Genomic DNA, 20,616 nt, shown 5'->3' with positions numbered 1-20,616 from the left:
TTTAAGCGGGGACGGGATCCCCGATGGGGATTTATCCCCGCGGGGAATGGGGATGGGGAAGAAATGCCCCCGCAAGAGTTCGTGGGGATCCCCGCGAAGAAATTTTTTATCGCGGGAATGGGTACGAGGAGCCAAAACCCGACAGGGATTTCCCCGTTGCCATCCCTAAACTCGAGCGTTTCAGACGGCAAAAACGGACGAGATAATTGGATTTTTGTCACTCACAATATTGTCTTCTTGTTATAATTACCACTGTATCTATGAATTGTGGATCCAGCTGGGTCTATAAAATGTAGGCCTGATGGCAATTTTACAAACCTGTTTTTTTTTTTTGCTGATGGCAAATATCACAATCTCTCAAAACGGACAGCGCCGGCGCACGTCCGAGCTGGCGCACCGGACCTCCTAAAAATCGTGCCTCCTCGCGGCCGCGCGGTCGCTGGCGCGGTGTGGGGGTGAGGCGGACGCGCGCAGGGCTCATGGCAGCTATCGCTCTGCCTCTTCCCGGCACGCAACCACCTCACGCCTCTGCCTCTTCTTAATCTTAAAGTCAGTCAGTCCCCGGGCCTTGCTCTCCCTCCACTTCCGCCGCGACGATCTCCTCCCACCCGTAGACCAACAACAACGGTACTAACCAGTACCAGCCCCGCATGCCTCTCGCGGCGGCTGCCGCGGCCGTTGCCGCATGTCCTTCGCCGATCGGCCTCACCCGCTCTTTGTGCCGTATCGAGGCGCATCCGCGGCGCCGGCGGAGGTTCCGGTTGGAGGCAAATTCGTCGGCGTCTACGTCCGCTCCCGCGCCGACCGCGGCGGATGAGGGAGGCGGAGCGGGGTTGTGCCCTGTGGTCAGGTTCGACATGGCCGACTTCACCGTCGCCGACCGCGTCAGCGTCGGGCTCCATGGACGGGTAGGTGCTGATCGCGTCTTCTGATTTGCTGTACATCTCGTTAATTTTGTGGCGCTTCTCTTCCCGTTTTGCCAATAATTAATGATTTGTTTTTGGGTTCGTGATGCAGTCGGATGAGATGATCTTCGAGGCCACGGTGTGCGATCCGAGCAGGTCAGTGCGTAGGACACCGATACTCTAGACAATACGAATTCGTCGTATTCGTGCCGATTGTTTCTGATTTTGGCGTTTTCAGCGAGCTGTATGGGTCAACGGTGGTCCTGCGGCAGCTGAAGAGTTTGCAGGCGAAGCGCAGGGGGCGTCGCGCTCTCGAGGTGGGGTTCATCTACTGTGAACTACGGTATTGCGTTAGTTCGTTGGCTGAGCCGCTGAGCTTGTGTGTTTGTGTGATTTTAGGTGCTGAAGAAGCTGGCTCGTCGCCAAATGATGTACCACTCCTACGCACTTCAGGTCCATGGTTACATTGCTCCGTGCAATGCCGTGGAGGAGGAAGATGTCCCGTTAGTATTGGTTCATGGGGTTAGTGCTTTTCTCTTACTTCCTCATGCTGATCTGGGTTATCTTAAATGCGTCAGTGTCATTTTCAGGTTTCAATTTGGGATCTAGTTGCAGTTTGGAGCCATTTTCATGCCAGCTCATGGGTTTTAGGTGTATGTAGGTGTAATTGACACATTAATTTTGTATATTATCCAAACAGAATATTGGAACTTTTCAGAGCTGTTTTCGTGTATATTTAGCTTTTCAAAAAGGGTTAGATTTTGCTTCCCTATAGATGGAGCAATTCACTCACTGAGGCACTGGTTTTGTTATCCATCGACCATCATTTGGTTTATTTATTTTGTGCAGTATCATGGGAGTCATTCCCTGCGTCACTGGTTGCAACTCTCAGATTGGATCCCAACCTTAGAGGCAACATTAGCGTTGGACGAAGAACAAGTGAGGAGGGTAGGAGATGACTCTGTTGGAGGACCAGCTGTAACTCGACAGCTGCGTCTTATCAGGATATTGATGAGAGACCTTTTGATTGGTGTAAGCTACAAACACAAGATTGCTTGAAGTGCACTCAGTACCTGTTGATCTGGAATTGAATAAGCACCTTATTTGATGCAGGTAAATTATCTACATAGCCATGGGCTGGCACACACCGAGCTTAGGATAGAGAATGTTCACGTGAGCCCAATAGACAAGCATGTTAAAGTAAGCAGCCTTTTTTTGTTTGTGTAAAATTGTTGTTTTCTATCCTTACAATCATGCGTTGGTAGTTTACCATGTACATTAAATAACATTCTTGTGCATTGTAGCCACACAACTGAAAATTACACTGCTTATTCCACATGATTTTTGCATTAAAAAATGTCTGATGGAGGAAGGCTTATCCCACAGTATTGCACTAAGAAGTTCTCAGTCAACTAATCGAGAAAAGGCCTCAAATCCTGGCTTCACCTCTATAGGGCTAGTTTGGAAGTCCAAAACCCGGAGTGGATTGAAGGTGCTAAAATCTCCTCCTTAAGGCTAGTTTGAGAACCACAATTTTCCAAGGGATTTCTATTTTCCCATAGGAAAATGAACTAATTTTCCTTGGAAAAATAGAAATCCCATAAAAAATGGGGTTTCCAAGCCCTTATATTTCGAATAAACAGAGGATTTTAATCCCTCCAATTCCCTTCGGGTTTTGAACTTCCAAACTAGCCCATAGGGTCGCACCATTACTTGGGTTTGTGAGTGATGACCACTGCCGCCACTATCCCTGTTGGGCTGCACCATTATCACAGGTGGCCACTGGGCAGTGGCCTTGCCACTATTTTTTTAGGGTTGCCAGAGAGGGGCCTTTTTTTGTACTGCAAATCCTGGACAGCAGCTCCTTCACCTAGGGAGCTGACAGTTACATTATGGAAGCATTGGCAGGATCCTGCACCACATTTGGTCAGTAGAGTGTCCTCGTATGTTTAAATGACACTGTACTTCCTGGTTGCAGTTTAACTATTTACTATATTTAAGTATTCACCTCGCAATTTTAAGCGCGCTAAGTTTTGTTATTCTTTTCACTGTTTTAAACATGTTAAATGACAAATCAACAGCTGTCTCTAACCTATTGTATATCAATATAAAAAACAATTTATGTTCGGCTCCTGTGTTTTCAAGTCGTCCGACTAATCGCGATTAGTCGCGATTAGTCGGGCTAGTCGGTTAGCAGAGCTCGATTAGGCAGCCGACTCGACTAGAGTACCTGGTCGCCCTGGTCGTCCGACTAGTCGACGATTAGGGCCGATTAGTCGCTCGATTAGCCGGTTCTGGGCGACTAGGTTTAGGACCTAGATTTTTTTGGACTTGTAGTATTAATGTGTGTTGTGTGGTACTGGTATCTGGGACTTGTAGTATTAATAACTAGAAGTGTTTCTCTGCTGTTTTCACTTTTCAGTATTGCTGAATTCATGTCATGTTTACCCTATCCTTCATAATATAGTATATGAAGTTCATATATACTATATAGTTATATAATTATTTACTATATAGTATAATAGTATAATAGTATATATTATATAGTATATACATAGGTCCTGGTCTCCTGGATGAACAGGACGACCAGTAAACGACCAGGTCGACCAGAGCTCGATTAGTCGGACCTAGTCGACGACTAATCGAGATTAGTCGCTGGTCGGTCCCCCAGTTCGACTAGCTGGTCGAGCGACCAGAAAACATAGTTCGGCTCTTTAAATTGAGAAATTAGGGGCGTATCCAATGTTCTGACTTAGTGCTAGCTGAACCAATTTTTTACTGATTGAATATTGCAAAAGGCAAATGCCTTTTGCTACCTCTCCTCACCACGTTTGCTAGCTTAGAACCAGTGTTAGCTTATATTGTTGGAGATGCCCTAGGTGCCATGATATAATAGACTCTCAAATTTTAACCATTGTTAATTATGACAGCTACAACTTGGCTGTCATGTGGGCTACAAACAACTTGGCTGTCATGTGGGCTACAAATTTCTCTTTGCTGTTTCTGCAGCTTTAACTCTTGATAAATGCACAACTAGATTCCAACAAGATTTAAGAACATGGTCTCTCTTCTAGCTATAAAGTTGCTTCTTAAACATCAATGCTATTTGCAAAATTGAACTTCTAACTAAAAATGCTGAGCTGGGCTACCAGTGTTGAAATGTCATGCAAGTATCTCTGTACATCAACATTCTTACATTCTGAACACTACAATATTTTTCAGTGCTTTGCAAACATTTTGTTTTTCTAGATTTATTTTCAATACTTAATGAATTAATAATCCTCTTTTTGAGGGAAAAAACTTTCTCAGATTCGTAAAATGGCAAAGGATCCAAATACCACAAACTTGATTCGGTTTATGAAAAGTTCTTAAATTTGTGTAGATTATTATATCGAGAACGATGATATACGTGATAGCCTGATAGGCTAGGGGTAACACCAATTGAAATGGTCTAGATATATCCAACAGAAACCTCTAGATGCACTAGTACATAGTGATATTCTAAGGCACGATAGTAATAGAAAGAGAGACATGAGAAAGCCGAAGTTGACATGGAAAGGTACAGTAGAATGAGATTTGAAATGATGGAATGTATCCAAAGATTTAGCCTTGAATAGGAGCGAAGGGAAAACACTATTCATGTGCTTGTGATTTGTGATTTCTGTTAGGTTTCAAATCTAGCCTATCTCAACTTGCTTGGCACTAAAAGGCCTTTGTTATTGTAGATGTTTAGGGGTTTAGGGTTTTAGGGTTTAGGATTGGAGTCCCAGATCTCGGACCTGCGCGCGGAGAGGAGCGAATTCGAGAGCCAACTGGAGGCCATGCGGGAGTCAGCTCGTGCTGTCCAGTCCGAGAAGGAAGTGTTGGAATCAAGCTTCAACAAGCTTAAGATGGAAAGCGAGATGTGCAAGCAGGAGATGGAGGCTACGCTTCAGTGTCAATTGAAGGAGTTGGAGGCTCTGCAATCCAGGAAGGTGGAATTAGAGGCGAAGGTGGGTTCTTTGGAGGCAGACCTCTCAAAGGCCGTTGCCAGAAACCATGAATTGGAGTTGGAAGTGGGCAAACTGGAGGCAGAGATGGCCGTTACCAAGGAGGAGGTAGAGAAGCTCCAAGCCTGGTTTGCGGAGCAAGACCAGAAGCAGTTTGTTGTGGCTGCTGAAGTGGCTAGGCTCCAAAGTGAGATTGACCAATCGGCCAAGGCGAATAAAGCTGCTGTTGTGGCACATGAGGCTGAACTGGAGATGCTGAAGGTGAACGTGGATATGGTGCTGGAGATCACTAGGCAGAGACAGCTCGCTGCTGAAAATGAGCTGGAGCTTAGTCGGGTAAAGCAGGATTTCGAGTCCCTGAGAACTTATGTTAGCACTCTGGTTAGTGTGAGAGAAACTCTTCTCTCATCAGGAAAGCAATTTGAAACAAAGTTGAGAAAGAAACATAAAATCTCTGGAGACAAAGATCAGGAGTCTCACATAGGTAATTATGTACATGCTTTTGTACCCCCACAGGTCACACAATTAAACTGGATTTTAGACTCAGGGGCATCAAAACATGTCACAGGCACGTCAAGTGAGTTTACATCATATATGAGTTATCCTCCCACACGTAAAGAAATGATGCGGACTGCTGATGGGACACTACAACCCATCAAGGGTGTTGGCACAGTGCAATGCACTCAATCTATTAAGTTGTCATCAGTTTTGTATGTGCCAACTTTTCATGTCAACTTGATATCGCTGAGTGCCTTGGTTGATCAATTGGATTGTCGCATTATCCTTGACCGAGATAATTGTTTAATTCAAGAGAGGCAAACAGGGAAGAAACTTGGAACAGCTACCAGGCGTAGTAGATTGTGGTATATGGATCATGAGGGGACTAATGATACAATATGCACTATATTAGCAACAAGAATGGAAGAGAAGGAGGTTGCAGTGATGCTTTTGCATTATAGATTGGGGCATATTTCTTTTGATAAGATATGCAAAGCTTTTCCTGATGCAATGTGTGGGGTGGATAAAAGCAAGCTATTGTGTCGTGCCTGTGAGCTTGCAAAACGCACAAGGACATCTTATATTAGTCGAGGTATCAGGAGTATATCTCCTTTTGTGCTAGTTCATTCTGATGTTTGGACGTGTCCTGTGACTTCTATTAATGGGATGAAGTGCTTTGTTACTTTTATCGATTGCTTTTCTTGGATGACTTGGGTCTATGTGATGAAGCATAAAGATGAAGCGTCGAAATATTTTCAAAATTTCTGTGCAATGGTTGAGAATCAATTAAACACTCAAGTTAAAGTGCTAAGAACAGACAATGGAACCGAGTATGTAAACAAGGAATTTAATGCCTTTCTATCAAGGAATGGTATCTTACATCAGACATGTTGTCCTGATACACCTCCACAAAATGGTGTGGCTGAAATGAAGAACCACCACATTTTGGAAGTTGCTTTTTCATTAATGGTTACAATGAATGTTCCAAAGTTTCTATGGAGTGAGGCTGTATTGACTGCCACATGTCTTATTAATTGCACTCCTTCGAAATTACTTGCAATGAAGACTCCATGGGAGATTTTTTTCGGTGAGAATAAGTTTGTGGTTTCACCTAAAATTTTTGGATGTACATGCTTTGTCAGAGATCATAGACCTCAAGTGGGGAAGTTGGATCCACGTGGTGTGAAGTGCATTTTTGTTGGGTATACTGCAGGGCAAAAAGGATACAAGTGCTGGAGTCCTAGTGAATGACGACTGTTTGTAAGCATGGATGTTACATTCAGAGAGAATGTGCCTTTCTATGGTGAGAGTACACATCTAAATTTTTTCCTTGATTCTGCCTCTACTAGCACATATGGAGCTAGTCGAGAGGGGGAGAACAGAGAGGTTGATCCAAAGGCTCAACAGTCACATAAAATGGAATTAGTGATTGATGCTTCTCAACAAAAAATGCATTACCAAGTGAATTGGAGCCAAACTCCAGTCACGAGAATAATAAATCTTGTGGTGATGACTTGCGATATAAGGGTGAAGTATATACAAGAAGAAAGTCTCGCTTGCAATCTCAAGCTACTGAAACCAATTCAGTATCAGATACTGAGCAGTTTTCTCCAGATACATTAGAGACTATAAATGCACCATTGACCTCTCATGGAGAAATTGAAGATTCTGCTGCTTATGATTTGCCCATTGCACTACGAAAAAGAGCACGTGCTAAGGCCTGAGTTCCTCCAAAAAGGTATGGATATGAACACGACATTAGCAATTATGTCTCATATGTGTCTTTGTTACCATCATATAGAGCATTTGTTGCATCATTGCATTCTGTAGCAATCCCAAGGGATTGGAAAGAAGCTCAACATGATTCTAACTGGTGTGAGGCAATGTTGGAGGAGCTCAAGGCACTTGAAAAGAATCAAACATGGGAGTTTGTGAAACTACCTAAAGGAAAGAGTTAGTTGTAAATGGGTATTCACCGTGAAGCAAAACTCAGAAGGAAAGATAGAACGATATAATGCACGGTTGGTTGCAAGGGGGTACACTCAAACATATGGAATTGATTACAATGAGACATTTGCACCAGTGACAAAAATGAGTACTGTGAGAACACTAATCTCTTGTGCTGCAAATTTTGGGTGGACTTTGTATCAACTAGATGTTAAGAATGCTTTCTTACATGGTGATTTACAAGAGGAGGTCTATATGGATATTCCACCTGGATTGTCGAAGCCTGAGGTACTTGGAAAGGTTTGTCGATTGAAAAAAATCATTATATGGTCTCAAGCAGTCCCCACGAGCATGGTTTGATAGATTTAGCCGTGCGTTGTGTGGTATGGGATACAAACAATTGAATGGTGATCACACTGCATTTTATCGACACTTTGGGCGGCGAATTGCAATTCTAGCTGTGTATGTGGATGATATTGTCGTCACAGGTGACGACGAGACTGAGATCACACGTCTAAATGAGAATCTGAATAAGGAGTTTGAGGTTAAAGATCTTGGTCATCTCAAATACTTTCTTGGTATTGAAGTTGCTCGATCCCGAGAAGGAATAGTTCTCTCTCAAAGGAAGTATATTCTAGACTTACTTGATGAAACATGTATGCTTGGGTGTCGACTTGTGGCAACACCTATTGACTTGAATCACAAGTTATGTGCGGAATCTGGTGATCCTGTGAACAAAGAGAGTTACCAAAGACTTGTTGGTAGGCTTATCTACTTGTGTCATACAAGTCCTGATATCACATATGCTATCAGTGTGGTAAGTCGATATATGCATGATCCTAGAAGCGGACATCTTGATGCAGTTTATCGCATATTGCGATATTTAAAGTCTTGTCCTGGAAATGGAATGTTCTTTAAGAGTCATGGACTCATGGTCATCTAAAGGTGGAAGGTTACTCTGATGCAGACTGGGCTAATTGCCTTGATAATAGAAGGTCAACTTCAGGTTGTTGTGTGTTTGTTGGAGGAAACTTGGTATCATAGAGAAGCAAGAAACAACCAGTGGTGTCCCGTTCCATTGCCGAGGCAGAATATAGAGCTATGCCACTTGTTGTATGTGAAATGCTATGGATAAAGAGTCTCTTATCAGAGTTGAATGTATTGAGAAAGGGGCCTCTGAAGCTATGGTGTGATAATAAGTCAGCTATAAACATAGCTAATAATCCAGTTCAACATGACAGAACAAAACATGTGGAGATCGATCGGTTCTTCATCAAAGAGAAGTTAGATGATGGTACTCTAGAGTTGAACCATGTAAGCTCAAAAGGTCAAATAGCAGATTGCTTAACTAAAGGGTTAGGAGTAAAAGAGAGTCATGTATTGTGTAAAAAGATGGGGATGATTGATATCTATCGCCCATCTTGAGGGGGAGTGTTGGGCCGAGTGTTTTTGCTAGTGTAGGGTTTGGCCCATTAGCGTGCATACATATGTGTCTCTGTGTATCTATGGAGAAAGTATTCTGTGTACTCTAGAACATTCTACACATTTTAAGGGCACCCAGGTCTTCAATGCATCTCCAAGGGCCAAATTTAATTGTCCCAGTGAAGAAGACCTCATATGCTGATTTACTAGAGTAAATCCCATGATTGGATAGGCGCCAAGAGTGTTGATCTGGGGTGTCAAGTTGGAGCTCCACGTTATCAATGAAATTCCATAGCTGTAGGTATTCCACTAACACCTGCACAGACAATGCACCCCTGATATCATGAACTCAACTCCGATCCTGTAACGCTTGTGCCACTGTCCTTTGCTTCCTGGCCTTCTTAGGGATCAGAAGGAATAAGTTGGGGGCCAAATCAGCAGTCTTTTCCGCTTGGAGATCAAGTACATGCTCAATAAGCTCCACATAATTACATACATCTAACCGTCTAAGTTATATTACCCCAATGTTCTATGGATATTCTTTCATCCAAACCTAACTTAACTATCCCCTTTGATGGCTTATTTATTTATTTAGGTCGGTATTCTTGGAAATGCTGCTGATTTTCAAGACAATGATCTTAGCAGCAGTACAATTGCAAGTAACAATGACAGGCGGAAAATGATGATAGCCTTTGACATGAGGTAAGTTTATATAGAACAATGAAGCTTCTGTAACATCTGTTTAATGCTTTTAGAATAGTATAGTTAGCATGGAGTATGAACCCTTATATTCTTCAACTTAATCTAACCTTTTATTTTTGGTCTCTAGATGTGTTGGCTTCATCATGGCAAAGATGGTTTTGAGAGAGCTAATGGATCCTTCGACTTTCTTTAAATTCAAATCATTCCTGACAAAGGTTTATTTTGTGTCTTTCCCTCACGTTACATTCTGTTACAAGTTTGCAATTCGAGCCTTTACCTCACTAAGATCTGTGGTAGCCATATTATGCTATGAGCTTTGCACTTGAGCACCTTCGCTATGAGATTTGCACGGCAGTGCAGACTTATCGAAGTGCCATCCTGAACCAATGAATGCCTGCCTAATGAAAACATGTGCTCCAGAGTTGTCAGACATGTTTTATTGCAAGATATTAGATGTTCTTCTAGCCTTCAATACTAAGCTTAAAATTCTTTTTTAGCTGAAATACATGTTTTCTTTACTGAAAAAACCTGCCTAGTTTCAATATTTGATGTCACATATTGATGCATACAGCTTCAATTTTGAAAATTTGGTAAATCTTATCTTAACTAACAAAACTATTATTTCCTTCCCTGGGTTTCTCTATTTCAGGGAAATGACCCATCCTGTTTGCGTGAGTTCCTACTACCAACCCTCTACCAAAATTCTCCATCTGGGAATATTGGTTTGCAGGCAAGTATTTATATTTCCAGTAATTTATCTGTATAGCATTTCTTCAAGCAATCTGATTTTGTCTTTTATTACTGTTACTTAGATGCTAGATAGGCAGTGGGGTGCTGGTTGGAATCTTTTAGCCTTATTGCTGGCAACAAAACCAGAGGAAAGGATAAGGTAAAATAATCAAACACTGCTGGTAATTTTGCAAGCTAAACACTGCAGATTTGGCACATTCTGCATTGTAAAAGGATAAGGATTCTTTCCAGGATTATAAATTCACAACCTAAACACTATAGATTCCCTTATAAAAAACACACTTCAGATTCCCTTATAGTAAAAACACTGCAGATTGTGCACATTCTGCGAACGAAACCAGAGAAGGATAAGGATTCTTTCCAGTGTTATAAAGTTGTAAATTCTTACCGTCCTGCGTCAATTCTGCAGTTGTGTTGATGCATTGCGACACCCGTTCCTTTGTGGGCCAAAATGGCGTATAAATCCGTCAGCAAATCTCATTCGGTGGGGCTTGGGATCAACTGCTGTCCGCATGGCTGAAGATTATATATATGGGCGTCATCAGGTACTAGTTTTCTGCACATGGGTGGTTCATGTCTCAACCTGCATCTTCGTTTTGAGCCTTGCCAATAAGCTTGATCTCGCACGTAACTGGAAACTGATCGTATGAAGGAAATACATGTTATCCATACCATATCATACCATTGACAATTATTTGTTTTAATTAAACTTATAGACCCCCTTTCTCATATTTACAGCGTAGACGTTTATCATATTTTGTTGAATTGATGGAGGTTCTAAACCCTAGTTTAAGAACACAGGTAACTTCTTACTGCTTCATGTTAGACAATAATGAACAATGTTTCATGAACGTTTTCCTGACATTGAATGCTTCCCAATTGGATCAGCTATTTATATTTTCTTGCTTATAATAGTTATGCCATAAATTATTCGGTGCTTCTGTTCCTTTAAAATTTCAAGCGTTCCTTTTCCTTTCTCCTTTTTCTTTTCCTTTTCCTTTTAGCTTATCTCTTTCGGCTGTGTGCCATTCTGGGTGTGTTTGGCTATGCTGGGTTTCTTGTATTTGTTCTTCTCTTCTTAATATAGTGATGGGTAGCTTTCATACTGATTTGAGAAAAATGCCATAAATTTGCTTCAATGTCGTTATAATAGTTGTCTTTATTTTTCCTGCATGACCGCCTATTCATCTCTTTTTTCCATGTATATTATTCTCTTTGATCACATTATTGCTTTTTTGTGCTTTTATTCATTTAGAATTGGCTTCACCTCCTACCTGGTCGTTGGCGCCTCTTGTACTGCACTGGACGACACATTGGCCTAACACTTCGTCAGCCTTCCCCTAGAGTTCTCATCAGTGCTGTGTACCTTACAGTTAGTTCAGAGTCAGTCGATCAAGTCTTCTCTCTGACCTCAGATGTTGGTTTCAGAATTATGCCAGAACCCAATTGGCCTCACGACAAATCTGGCAGTGAGGGAGTTTTGTCTGTCACCGCATCAGCAAGGATAGCTGCTGGTAGGATTTATATTAACGAACATGACAGTAAAGAGGATATGGTCACATCTTCTATGAGATATCTTCATGGTAATAAATGGAGAAAATTCTCGCAAATAAAGGAGCTGCCATCTAGTCTCCCTGCAGTAAACATTGCTATGGATGAAATCCACGTATCGATAAGCTGCACCTCGACTATGACAGTTAATTCTGCACAAAAGGCGCTGAAAGAGATCCGTACACAAACCCCGCCGGAAATGTTCGATTTGTCAAAGATTGTTTGTGGGACATACATTGATGCGAGGTTGATGATTCTTCGTGGTGTTAACGGGTCGGCTCTGCTCTTCACTAGAGCAAATCCAATGATTGACACCTGAGGAGACTCCGTCCGCCGTTATATAAGGCCTTGTTCGGTTAATCCCGTTACCTATGGATTGGATGAGATTGGAAAAAAATATGAAGAAGTTTGACTTACTTGTGATTTAAACCCATCCAATCTCACTCAATCCACATGGATTGAGAGCTAACCGAACAAGCCCTAACGCTGTATTCTTTCTTTCCCTGTACATTATTATGTATTTCTAGCCGTACAATCAATTTGTAACGAGTGTAGATAACAAGGTGTGTAGGCCATAGTTAGAACGTTGAAAATTCCTTCTCAAGATGATCTGTTGCTTCCAAGTACGGAGCCTTGACAGGGCTTGAGCTGATAAATTATTACTCTTTCCGTTTCAAAATGAATAAAATTCACAGTTATTGAGGTCAACTTCAAATTTATTTGCGTAGCGTCTCACCGTCAATGGACACTAGAACATAATACTAAAGGGTGAATAGGCTGTCGCTGAATCTCCCAAAGGCATCTTCTATTTTATCGATAGCAGCAACGGGTGTAAAGACATGGCATGGACAATTATCATCTTATAAGAAAAGGCCTTTCTCAAACAAATCAAACGTGCAAATTAGTTATTTTACCAGTGTCCTCAGACACATCTTCCTACATGAGTATAATAATGCTTTATAAAATGCATGCAAGCAGCTCCACAGCGAACTGCAATCCTGTGAGCCTGAAAAAAGACTTCTTTTTGCAAGCGCTACATTGGTGGCGATCTGATGTATTCTTAATTCAGGGAGCAACAGTGGGCCTGTCAATGTACCTGCTTCTCTCCTTTGACCTGGTTGTTGTCGTCTAGAGAAGGCACCTGCCGGGAAAGAAAACAGGAGTTAATCATACATGAAAGGAGAATATAAAAACGAAGTCTCAGAATCTTGGTAGATTTGAACATAAAGGGTTTTTCGTAGAGAGGCAGAGCAGAAGGTTGCTGATATCCCCTATAGTTTGGTACTTAAATCTTAGATGAATAGGCATGCAAATAAATGATCCACAAAATGGTACGGAAATTAATGTATTCAACTTAAGAACCGTTGCCATTGTAAGGCAGAATATTGGTGACAACGTGCAAAGATTTTGTAAGGCTGCCATTGTACCAGTTATTAAAACATCAACCAATAAAAATTAAGGTCAAGACATGGAAGTTTTTAAAGGGATGGGTCTATGAGAAAACATCAAAACATGTCTGCTTCTTGTCTAATCGTATTTCACTTCCCAAGCTTTCGGACAAGGGCACAAAGTAAATTGCTACTTTACATGCATTCGCCGAAGGCTTAAAAATAGTATGTACGCAAATTTCATGCATCACAAATAAACATATTACATTAATATATACATAAATATTTGATGTTTGCCTCATACACAAATATTACAATTCCTAGTATACAAAAATCTAGTCTTCCTTCAGTATTCTTTCGGCGGCTTCATGTAAAAACTTGTCGAAGACTTCGTCAACAACTTCGTTAGCAACTTTCATCACATCTAAAGACTCTTTCATGATTGGATCCGCTTCAGAGTTGTATGGCTTTGGGGGTGGCGAAAGGCCGGCTGCAATAAAGAGCATAATGATGAATTTTCGAAGCTATAAATAAACAACGAGACAATTTTTTAAAAGATACCTATAATCAATGTGCGTTCAGCAGCTTCTTCAGCCTCCTTCGCCTCCACTCGGGCATCGTATGATTCTTTTTCACTTTTCTTTATAGCTTCATCGGCCATCTCACGACCGCCCTTCATCCAAATATCGGTATAGAACTTACCACCCATCAAAGTAGCTTTGGTTGAAGGTTCTTTCGTATCATCTGCAGAGAATAAGGCTTCTGCTTGGGCTGCAGCCTTAACATGTTCACAACCAGTTTTCTCTAAAACTGTTGCAACCCCTCGGGTACCGCCGAAGGCACAAAAATCCCTACGGTCGCTAAGAATTTCTTCAAAAGCTTCGATCTCTTCGCCGATCCATTGAATAACTCCTTCGAGATCGTCTCGGATAAATTTTTGCTCTGATGAGAATGCACCCACCTTTGCAAAACTATCTTTTAGTTTTCTTGCACAATCCATGGATACTTCGTAGCATTTTTCTCTGGAATCCCGAAGTTCTTCAATATTTTTCTGCATCCTTGCTGTTACCATTTCACTTATTTCTTTTTTCGCCTTCGCAACTTCGAAATCTTCGTTCATTTCAGCAAGATTCTTCTTTAAACCTTCAACCTCGGCTTCGAGAGCTTCGACTTGTGCTTTCAACTGAGCTTCGTTGGTTTTTAGTCTATCCACTAAGGAAAGCAGTATTTTGTCTTTTTCAAGAGCTTCATTCCTTAGTGTAATAACCTCTGATCGAAGATTTCCAAGCGCTAGCTGGCAGCTTTCATCTTTGACTTTTTTCTGGGCCCTTAATGCCTTGCTCAGAATTAAACCCTACAAAAATAAAAGATGAGCACATACTGAAAAGGAAATAAACTACAAAAATAATCTGCTTCCTAACAAGTTAAAGTGTTCCCACCTTCAGACTGTTATAGGCAAGGCTATCCGTGAGTTGGTCCTTCGTCATTGCAGACAAACCTAACTCAAGTTTCGGGTATCCTATATTGTCTGCCATCTCCTGACAGACATGAATTTTTTCGTTGTCAGGCAGACAATAAAGGAAGTCATCTTCATCATCCCCGTCATACACCAAGGATCCTCGAGGGTATTGCAGATCCCTAGCGTAATGTCGCGCTTCGACAGTTTGCTCTTTTGATAATTTTTTCCCTGAAGCATGACACACTATAAATTCCAATTCCTCAGTAGATGCTCCAGGGGCAGGAGACTCAGATTCTTCGGTAGCCCTCTCTTTTCTAACAGTAACGGAGCCTTCGCGATATCCGAAGGTCTTGTTTCAGCACCCTTTTCAACTACCTCCGAAGGTCTTGCTTCGGCGGGAGCCGAGGGCCCAGCCTCAGCTACAACCTATGTTATGCCAGCTTCGGCAGATTCCTTTGTATTTTTGCCTTCCACACTAGGTGCTTCAGCAGAAGCTGGAGTTAACGCCTTTGTGGATTCTATAACATCGTCCAATACACTAGCCATTCTCCTTCTCTTAGGAGTTACTGAAGCAATCTTTTGTACATTCGACAGTTCTATTTCTTGCAATGAACTCAAGGCTTTCGGCTTCTCCGCTGCTATCTTCAGTTTTGGCTCTTCGACCGATTCCATCCTAGCTTCGGCGGGAGCGGGGTGACTTGACTCAGGAGCAGAAGACCTTTCAGCAGGCCTCGACTCTTCCGTTGTTTCATTGCGTTTGGGGTGATGTGTCAAAACCTTAACCTTTTTTTGGCTTCGGCGTATTAGAGATCGTCGAAGCAGCGACTCTTCTTTTCTTCCCTTGCTTTCGCGAAGGGTAGCAGTAGTCTGGTTATACAAAACCAATTACATCAAAAACCCTATTTAACCTTTTCTTTCCTCGGCCTCTGAAGGCTGTAGTCATAGCGTCATCTTCGGCTCTTGAATAGGCACCAAGTAATTCATCACTGGTGGCTTCGATGGCGTCTAGCCAGTCGTCGTTTGGCTCATCAAATTGGCTTCTATATTTAAATGTATACTTCAAATAGACTAGGCCACCTTCGCTAGAACCAGCAGCAGCCTCCTTCGTCATCTCCCACCCACTCCCGAGCGGCCACACTTTGTAGGCAATATGCTCCTGGACTAAGTCCCTGGTGCCTATGTAGGTGCATACCGTGTTAAAAGCAGCTTGACATGCTTGTACGTTGTTTCCAAGGGCAAAAGATGGTCTCCTAATGCCGAAGTGAGACCATATGGGACGCTGGATAATCCCCTTGATGTCTTCCCTTTCAACCAAATCATTCTTCACATAAAACCATTCTAGCATCCAGGCCCCTGGCCATCTCTTGCGAAACGTTGGCACTGGATTGCTTACTTCATAACGGGTTACGAAGCCATAGCAACCAAAGTTATTGTGATATTGCTCTTTCCCGGTGGCCTTTGTCTCATAAAACAATTCATGCATGTTGCAGAAGCATTTACTTGGTTCTATTCCTTGGCTCCTCATGGCCTAAATATAAACCCCTATCCTGATGATGGCTTCGGGGGTAAGCTGATGAAGGTAGACTTCGAAGGTTTTCAGCACTTCGACCAGCGTACTATCCAAAGGAAATCGAAGCCCCACTTTCATGAAGCTTTTATAGACAACCACCTCGTCAGCTTTAGGCAGAGGGACATTACTCTCCCCTGCAGCGTGCACAATAAAAATGTCACGAAAATACCTTTCCCTCATGGCATTAATCTGTCCTTGTTTGATTGTCGACTTTCCGAAGACAACATGACTTGGCCTCCAGGGCCGATCTTCAGCACCCTCATTCTCACTTTCTGCATCAAAGTCTTCACTGTCGCTGGAACCCTCAGATATCCCAGCTAATATCTCATGCACAATCTTTTCTGCATTGGTCCTTGAAAGGATCACGATGCCCAAGAGGGGGGGTGAATTGGGCTTTTCTAAAAATCAACACTAATTAAAACCTAAGCAAGAGCTAAACAAGAGCCCAACTTCACCCCAACAACTAGCACTAAGAAAATAATACTAGAAATGTAACAAGGCTAAGACAATGCTTCAAATACTTGCTAAACAAATACACAAAGTAAATAGCTTGAATTAAGTGCGGAATGTAAAGCAAAGTTTAGAAGACTCCTCCAATTTTTCCCGAGGTATCGAAGAGTCGGCACTCTCCACTAGTCCTCGTTGGAGCACCCGCGCAAGGGTATCGCTCCCCCTTGGTCCTCGCAAGAACCAAGTGCTCACTACGAGATGATCCTTTGCCACTCCGGCGCGGTGGATCCCTCGAGACCGCTTACAAACTTGAGTCGGGTCACCAACAAGATCTTCACGGTGATCACCGAGCTCCCAACGCCACCAAGCCGTCTAGGTGATGCCGATCACCAAGAGTAACAAGCCATAGACTTTCGCTTGACCAAGAGAAGCCTAATGCAAGTGGTGTATGCTCTAGGTGGCTCTCACTAGCGCTAATGAGGAACAAGCGTGGATTATGATTCACTAATCTCCTCACAAGGCTTTTGGTGCTTGCAATACTCTACCAAGGTGCTGGAATAAATGTGGAGTGCAAGACATTGAATATGGTGGGTGGAAGGGGTATAAATAGCCCTCACCCACCAACTAGCCGTTACAGGAAACTTGCTGCGCGATGGCGCACCGGACAGTCCGGTGCGCCACCGGTGCGCCAACGGTGCGCCACCGGTGCGCCAACGGTCACTTCCAACGGCTAGTTCTGACAGCTAGCCGTTGGACTCATGGCGCACCGGACAGTGAACAGTCCACTGTCCGGTGCACACCGGACAGTCCGGTGCGGTGTCCGGTGTGCCGCTAAAATTCATTTCCAAAGACTGCGCTCTCGGGTTTCTACGACTGGGAACACTCTGCTGAGGACCAGGCTGGCCCCACCCGGCAGAGGGTGCACCGGACAGTCCGGTGCACACCGGACAGTCCGGTGCCCCAAAGTCAGAAACTCTAAGTCTTGTTTTTCAGCTGATTTTCAAATCGGTTTTCGTTCTAACTTTTGTGTGAGTTCTAGAGTGACACCTAGCACTGTATATGAGTGTGATTGTGCACCAACACTACACTAGAACTCTCTTGGTCAAACTACTCATCGACAACCCCTCTTTATAGTACGGCTAAAAGAGAATAAAAAGCCTAACTAAAATGCGAGTGTCCACATCTCCTTGACACTCGGACTCCGTAGACCTTCACCTTTTGTTTCGTCGTTTTAGCCGTCGCTTCGAGTTCTTATCTCCGGGATTGTTTTCACCGTTGTAGTACTTCTACCTGTCATGCGACCTAACTTACCATTTGTCTCTGCAAAACACACGTTAGTCACATATAATATTACGTTGTCATTAATCACTAAAACCAACCAGGGGCCTAGATGCTTTCAATCTCCCCCTTTTTGGTGATTGATGACAACCCTACAAGTTTTGTGAGAGTAGTTTGTTTTGAAGATTCTGTCAATAGAAAGAATGGTTAGTTATACTCAGTAATCTTTGACAGAAAAAATGTGTACCATAATAATAAGAGTGAGCGCATACACATCATAAGATTCTTGTTCATATAAAAGAGAAAGTAAATTAATGAAACAAGAGCTAGAAGACTGGTGATATGATATAAGGTGAAAACGTAATACACACAGTCAACCAAAAGCACCGAGAGTATATGACGAGTTTGTGAGCCAAAAAACATAAAGCTAGTACAGAGAGTAGCAGGCACAAATATTACATCAAAAGGACACTGACTCTCTACTAACTCTCTAACTCCCCCTAGCTCTCACAACTCATATCTCTCCCCCTTTGGCGTCAAACACCAAAAGGGACCTAAACACCTGATGCAGGAGGAGGCGGCGGGGGCGCATCCGGTCGAGGTCGAGGTAGCAGAGCGAACGCCGACGGAGGGTCAGAGTCAGTCTCGGATCCAGGATCTGCGGTAGAAGCTGGAGCTGGTACTGACTCGGACGCAGGCAGCGCTGCAGGAGCTACCGGAACAGAAGCAGTCACAGATACTGCCACAGCGGTAGTGGTAACAGCAGATGCTGGTGGCACTGGCGGCTGCGGGCAGACAGAGCTGAGAACCGGAGAAGTGAACGCCAAGGTGACCGGCCGGAGCGGAGAGGTAACAGTAGGGGGTGCAGACAAGATCGAAGGCACCACTGGAGCGTGAAGCGCAGAAGGCGGAGCAGACTGAACTGGAGGAGCTGAGATACCAGAATGCTGAAGCATGAGGGCCATGAATGCCCTATTCTCTGCCCTATCCTGAATAAGCTGCTGCTGAAGAGCATCCTGCCTGTCCTGCATGCTCTGAAACATCGAGAGCATCGTCTCGGATAACCGTGCCTGCTCGGCTGCCAGGTTGGCTAGAATCGCCGCAAGAGCAGGGTCCATAGCCGGAGGAGGAGCAGGGGCAGCACGAGAACTCCCAGCCTCATGATCATGTGAGCGTGGAGGCATAGGAGGCGGAGGCGGAGGAGGAATCCCAAAATCATCATCATCATCATCAGCTGTTGTACCCTGGGTGTCAAACTGTCGAAGTGCGGCATCCTCGGCCTGAGTGTCAAACACAGGAGCATAAGCTGGCACTGGAATCTCTGGAGCAGGACGATAAGATCCAAACACAAGGCGTGAGGCCTCAAGGGTGCTCTGAAAGCGAGGTGGCTGGATCAGCTGCGCAAATATGTGGCATAAGTAGTGAGCATAGGGTAGCTGCCGCCGAGCACGAATCCCATCTAGAACAGTGTCCTCAATCTCACAGATCAGAAAGTCAACAACATCAAACTCAGAGTGGGATACCAGGGCACCAAGGAGCCAAAGCTGAATGTGAGTAGTAGCCTCCCTGTATCCCATCCTAGGCAGGAGTGTCCGTCTGACGAGCTCATACAAGTACTTCGCTGCAGTAGTGAAGACGGCTGGAGAACGTCGCGACCCATCTGAGAAAGGTGGGCGGAACAGAGCCGCGACGTGAGCTGTCCCTGGAGCCACACCGCCGTGAGGGCGACGTGGAGGATCTGAAGTGCCATAGCAGAGACTGTGCAGGCGAGTCGTCGACACAGGGAAGCCAAAGAGTTGTCGGATCTGATCGGCAGAGATCGTGACTTCCTCGCGCTCAAAGCGGAACCTCATCCAATGATGGTCCGGGTCAATCCAAACAGAGGCATAGAAGACGCGGACCCACTCCTCAACATATCTGCCGCTGATAGTCAGAAAGGACAGAAGGCCTGGCAAATAGGTGAGATGCGCCTCAGACTCAGCACCGGCTGCTAGCAAGAAGGCTGGAAGATCCAATAGGCGGTGAACTCGTAGCGCAATCTGAGCAGACATCTGAGCCCTGAAGAATGACTCCTGAATCCGCGTGCTGAAAAGAACTCCTGCTGCTGGGTCTCTCTGAGCTGGCAGCCAAGACTCCACGGGGACGTACCTGAACCGACGTACCCGGGCTGCAGTAGCACGCTGGAGATCAAATAGACGAGGATCCGAAGCCAGAGGACGGACCTCAGTCTCATCACGCTCCTGGAAGCGAGGTGGAGGGACAGGTGGAGCGGAAGCGGGAGCAGGGGAGGCAGTGGAAGCTGGCGTGGTGCTGGTAGTGGGTATGGCGGTGGAGGTGGATGGAGCAATAGGAGTGACTGGGGCAGGCAGAGTGGGTGGCGGAGTGGAAGCGGAGGTGTGAGTGGAGGAGCGAGACCGGGAGGCGAGACGATGAGCACGGAAAGCAATCTGATCTGAAGGAACATTCGGCTGATCTCCAAGTGCTGCCTGTGCAGCGGCTGCTGCAGCTGCTGCTGCTGCACGAGCCTCTCTGTCCGAACGCCGCTTCTTGCGGCCTTCCTGCTGCTCCAAATATACTGTCTTCCCCTTCACCTGCCTGAAGGGGCGACGAGGGTCCTCGTCATCGCCACCCCCTGATGCCGACGCATTCTTCGTGCGCGGCATCCGGAACTAAAGTCTGCAAATGAGATAGAGAGACTAAGCACAGA

At 44.2% G+C, this 20,616-nt stretch overlaps 1 protein-coding gene across 5 annotated transcripts; it reads left to right on the top strand.

Annotated features, from left to right (window-relative positions):
- The first annotated feature begins 390 nt into the window (after positions 1-390).
- Positions 391-12,472, top strand: LOC100281444 (protein kinase domain containing protein). 5 transcript variants are annotated; one of them, XM_020549703.3, is made up of 15 exons: positions 423-908; positions 1,018-1,061; positions 1,144-1,222; positions 1,305-1,427; positions 1,496-1,558; positions 1,755-1,937; positions 2,019-2,105; positions 9,167-9,223; positions 9,357-9,463; positions 9,591-9,678; positions 10,113-10,193; positions 10,276-10,352; positions 10,623-10,758; positions 10,952-11,014; positions 11,469-12,472. In XM_020549703.3, the coding sequence occupies exons 1-15, from the start codon at positions 651-653 to the stop codon at positions 12,081-12,083; spliced, it is 2,061 nt and encodes a 686-aa protein (XP_020405292.1). In that variant the 5' UTR covers positions 423-650; the 3' UTR covers positions 12,084-12,472. The 5 variants fall into 5 exon arrangements, 4 of the variants coding, with proteins under 4 accessions (XP_008672826.1, XP_020405292.1, XP_020405293.1 ...); XM_008674604.4 differs by lacking the exon at positions 1,496-1,558 and having other exon boundaries at positions 391-908; XM_020549704.3 differs by lacking the exon at positions 9,167-9,223.
- Positions 12,473-20,616: the final 8,144 nt, after the last annotated feature.

This window comes from Zea mays, chromosome 3 (assembly GCF_902167145.1).
Source record: "Zea mays cultivar B73 chromosome 3, Zm-B73-REFERENCE-NAM-5.0, whole genome shotgun sequence".
Classification (NCBI taxonomy): Eukaryota; Viridiplantae; Streptophyta; class Magnoliopsida; order Poales; family Poaceae; genus Zea; species Zea mays.
The sequence above is the reverse complement of the archived record's forward strand: the minus strand, read 5'-3'. Positions and strand labels throughout refer to the sequence as shown.

What these genes read in the sequence shown, in the direction of transcription:
- LOC100281444 (XM_020549703.3), top strand. Translation starts at nt 651, where the DNA reads ATGCCTCTCGCGGCGGCTGCCGCGGCCGTTGCCGCATGTCCTTCGCCG. An exon ending in ATGATAGCCTTTGACATGAG is followed by an intron (nt 9,464 to 9,590) that starts GTAAGTTTATAT and finishes TTTGGTCTCTAG; the next exon opens with ATGTGTTGGCTTCATCATGG. An exon ending in TCAAATCATTCCTGACAAAG is followed by an intron (nt 9,679 to 10,112) that starts GTTTATTTTGTG and finishes TCTCTATTTCAG; the next exon opens with GGAAATGACCCATCCTGTTT.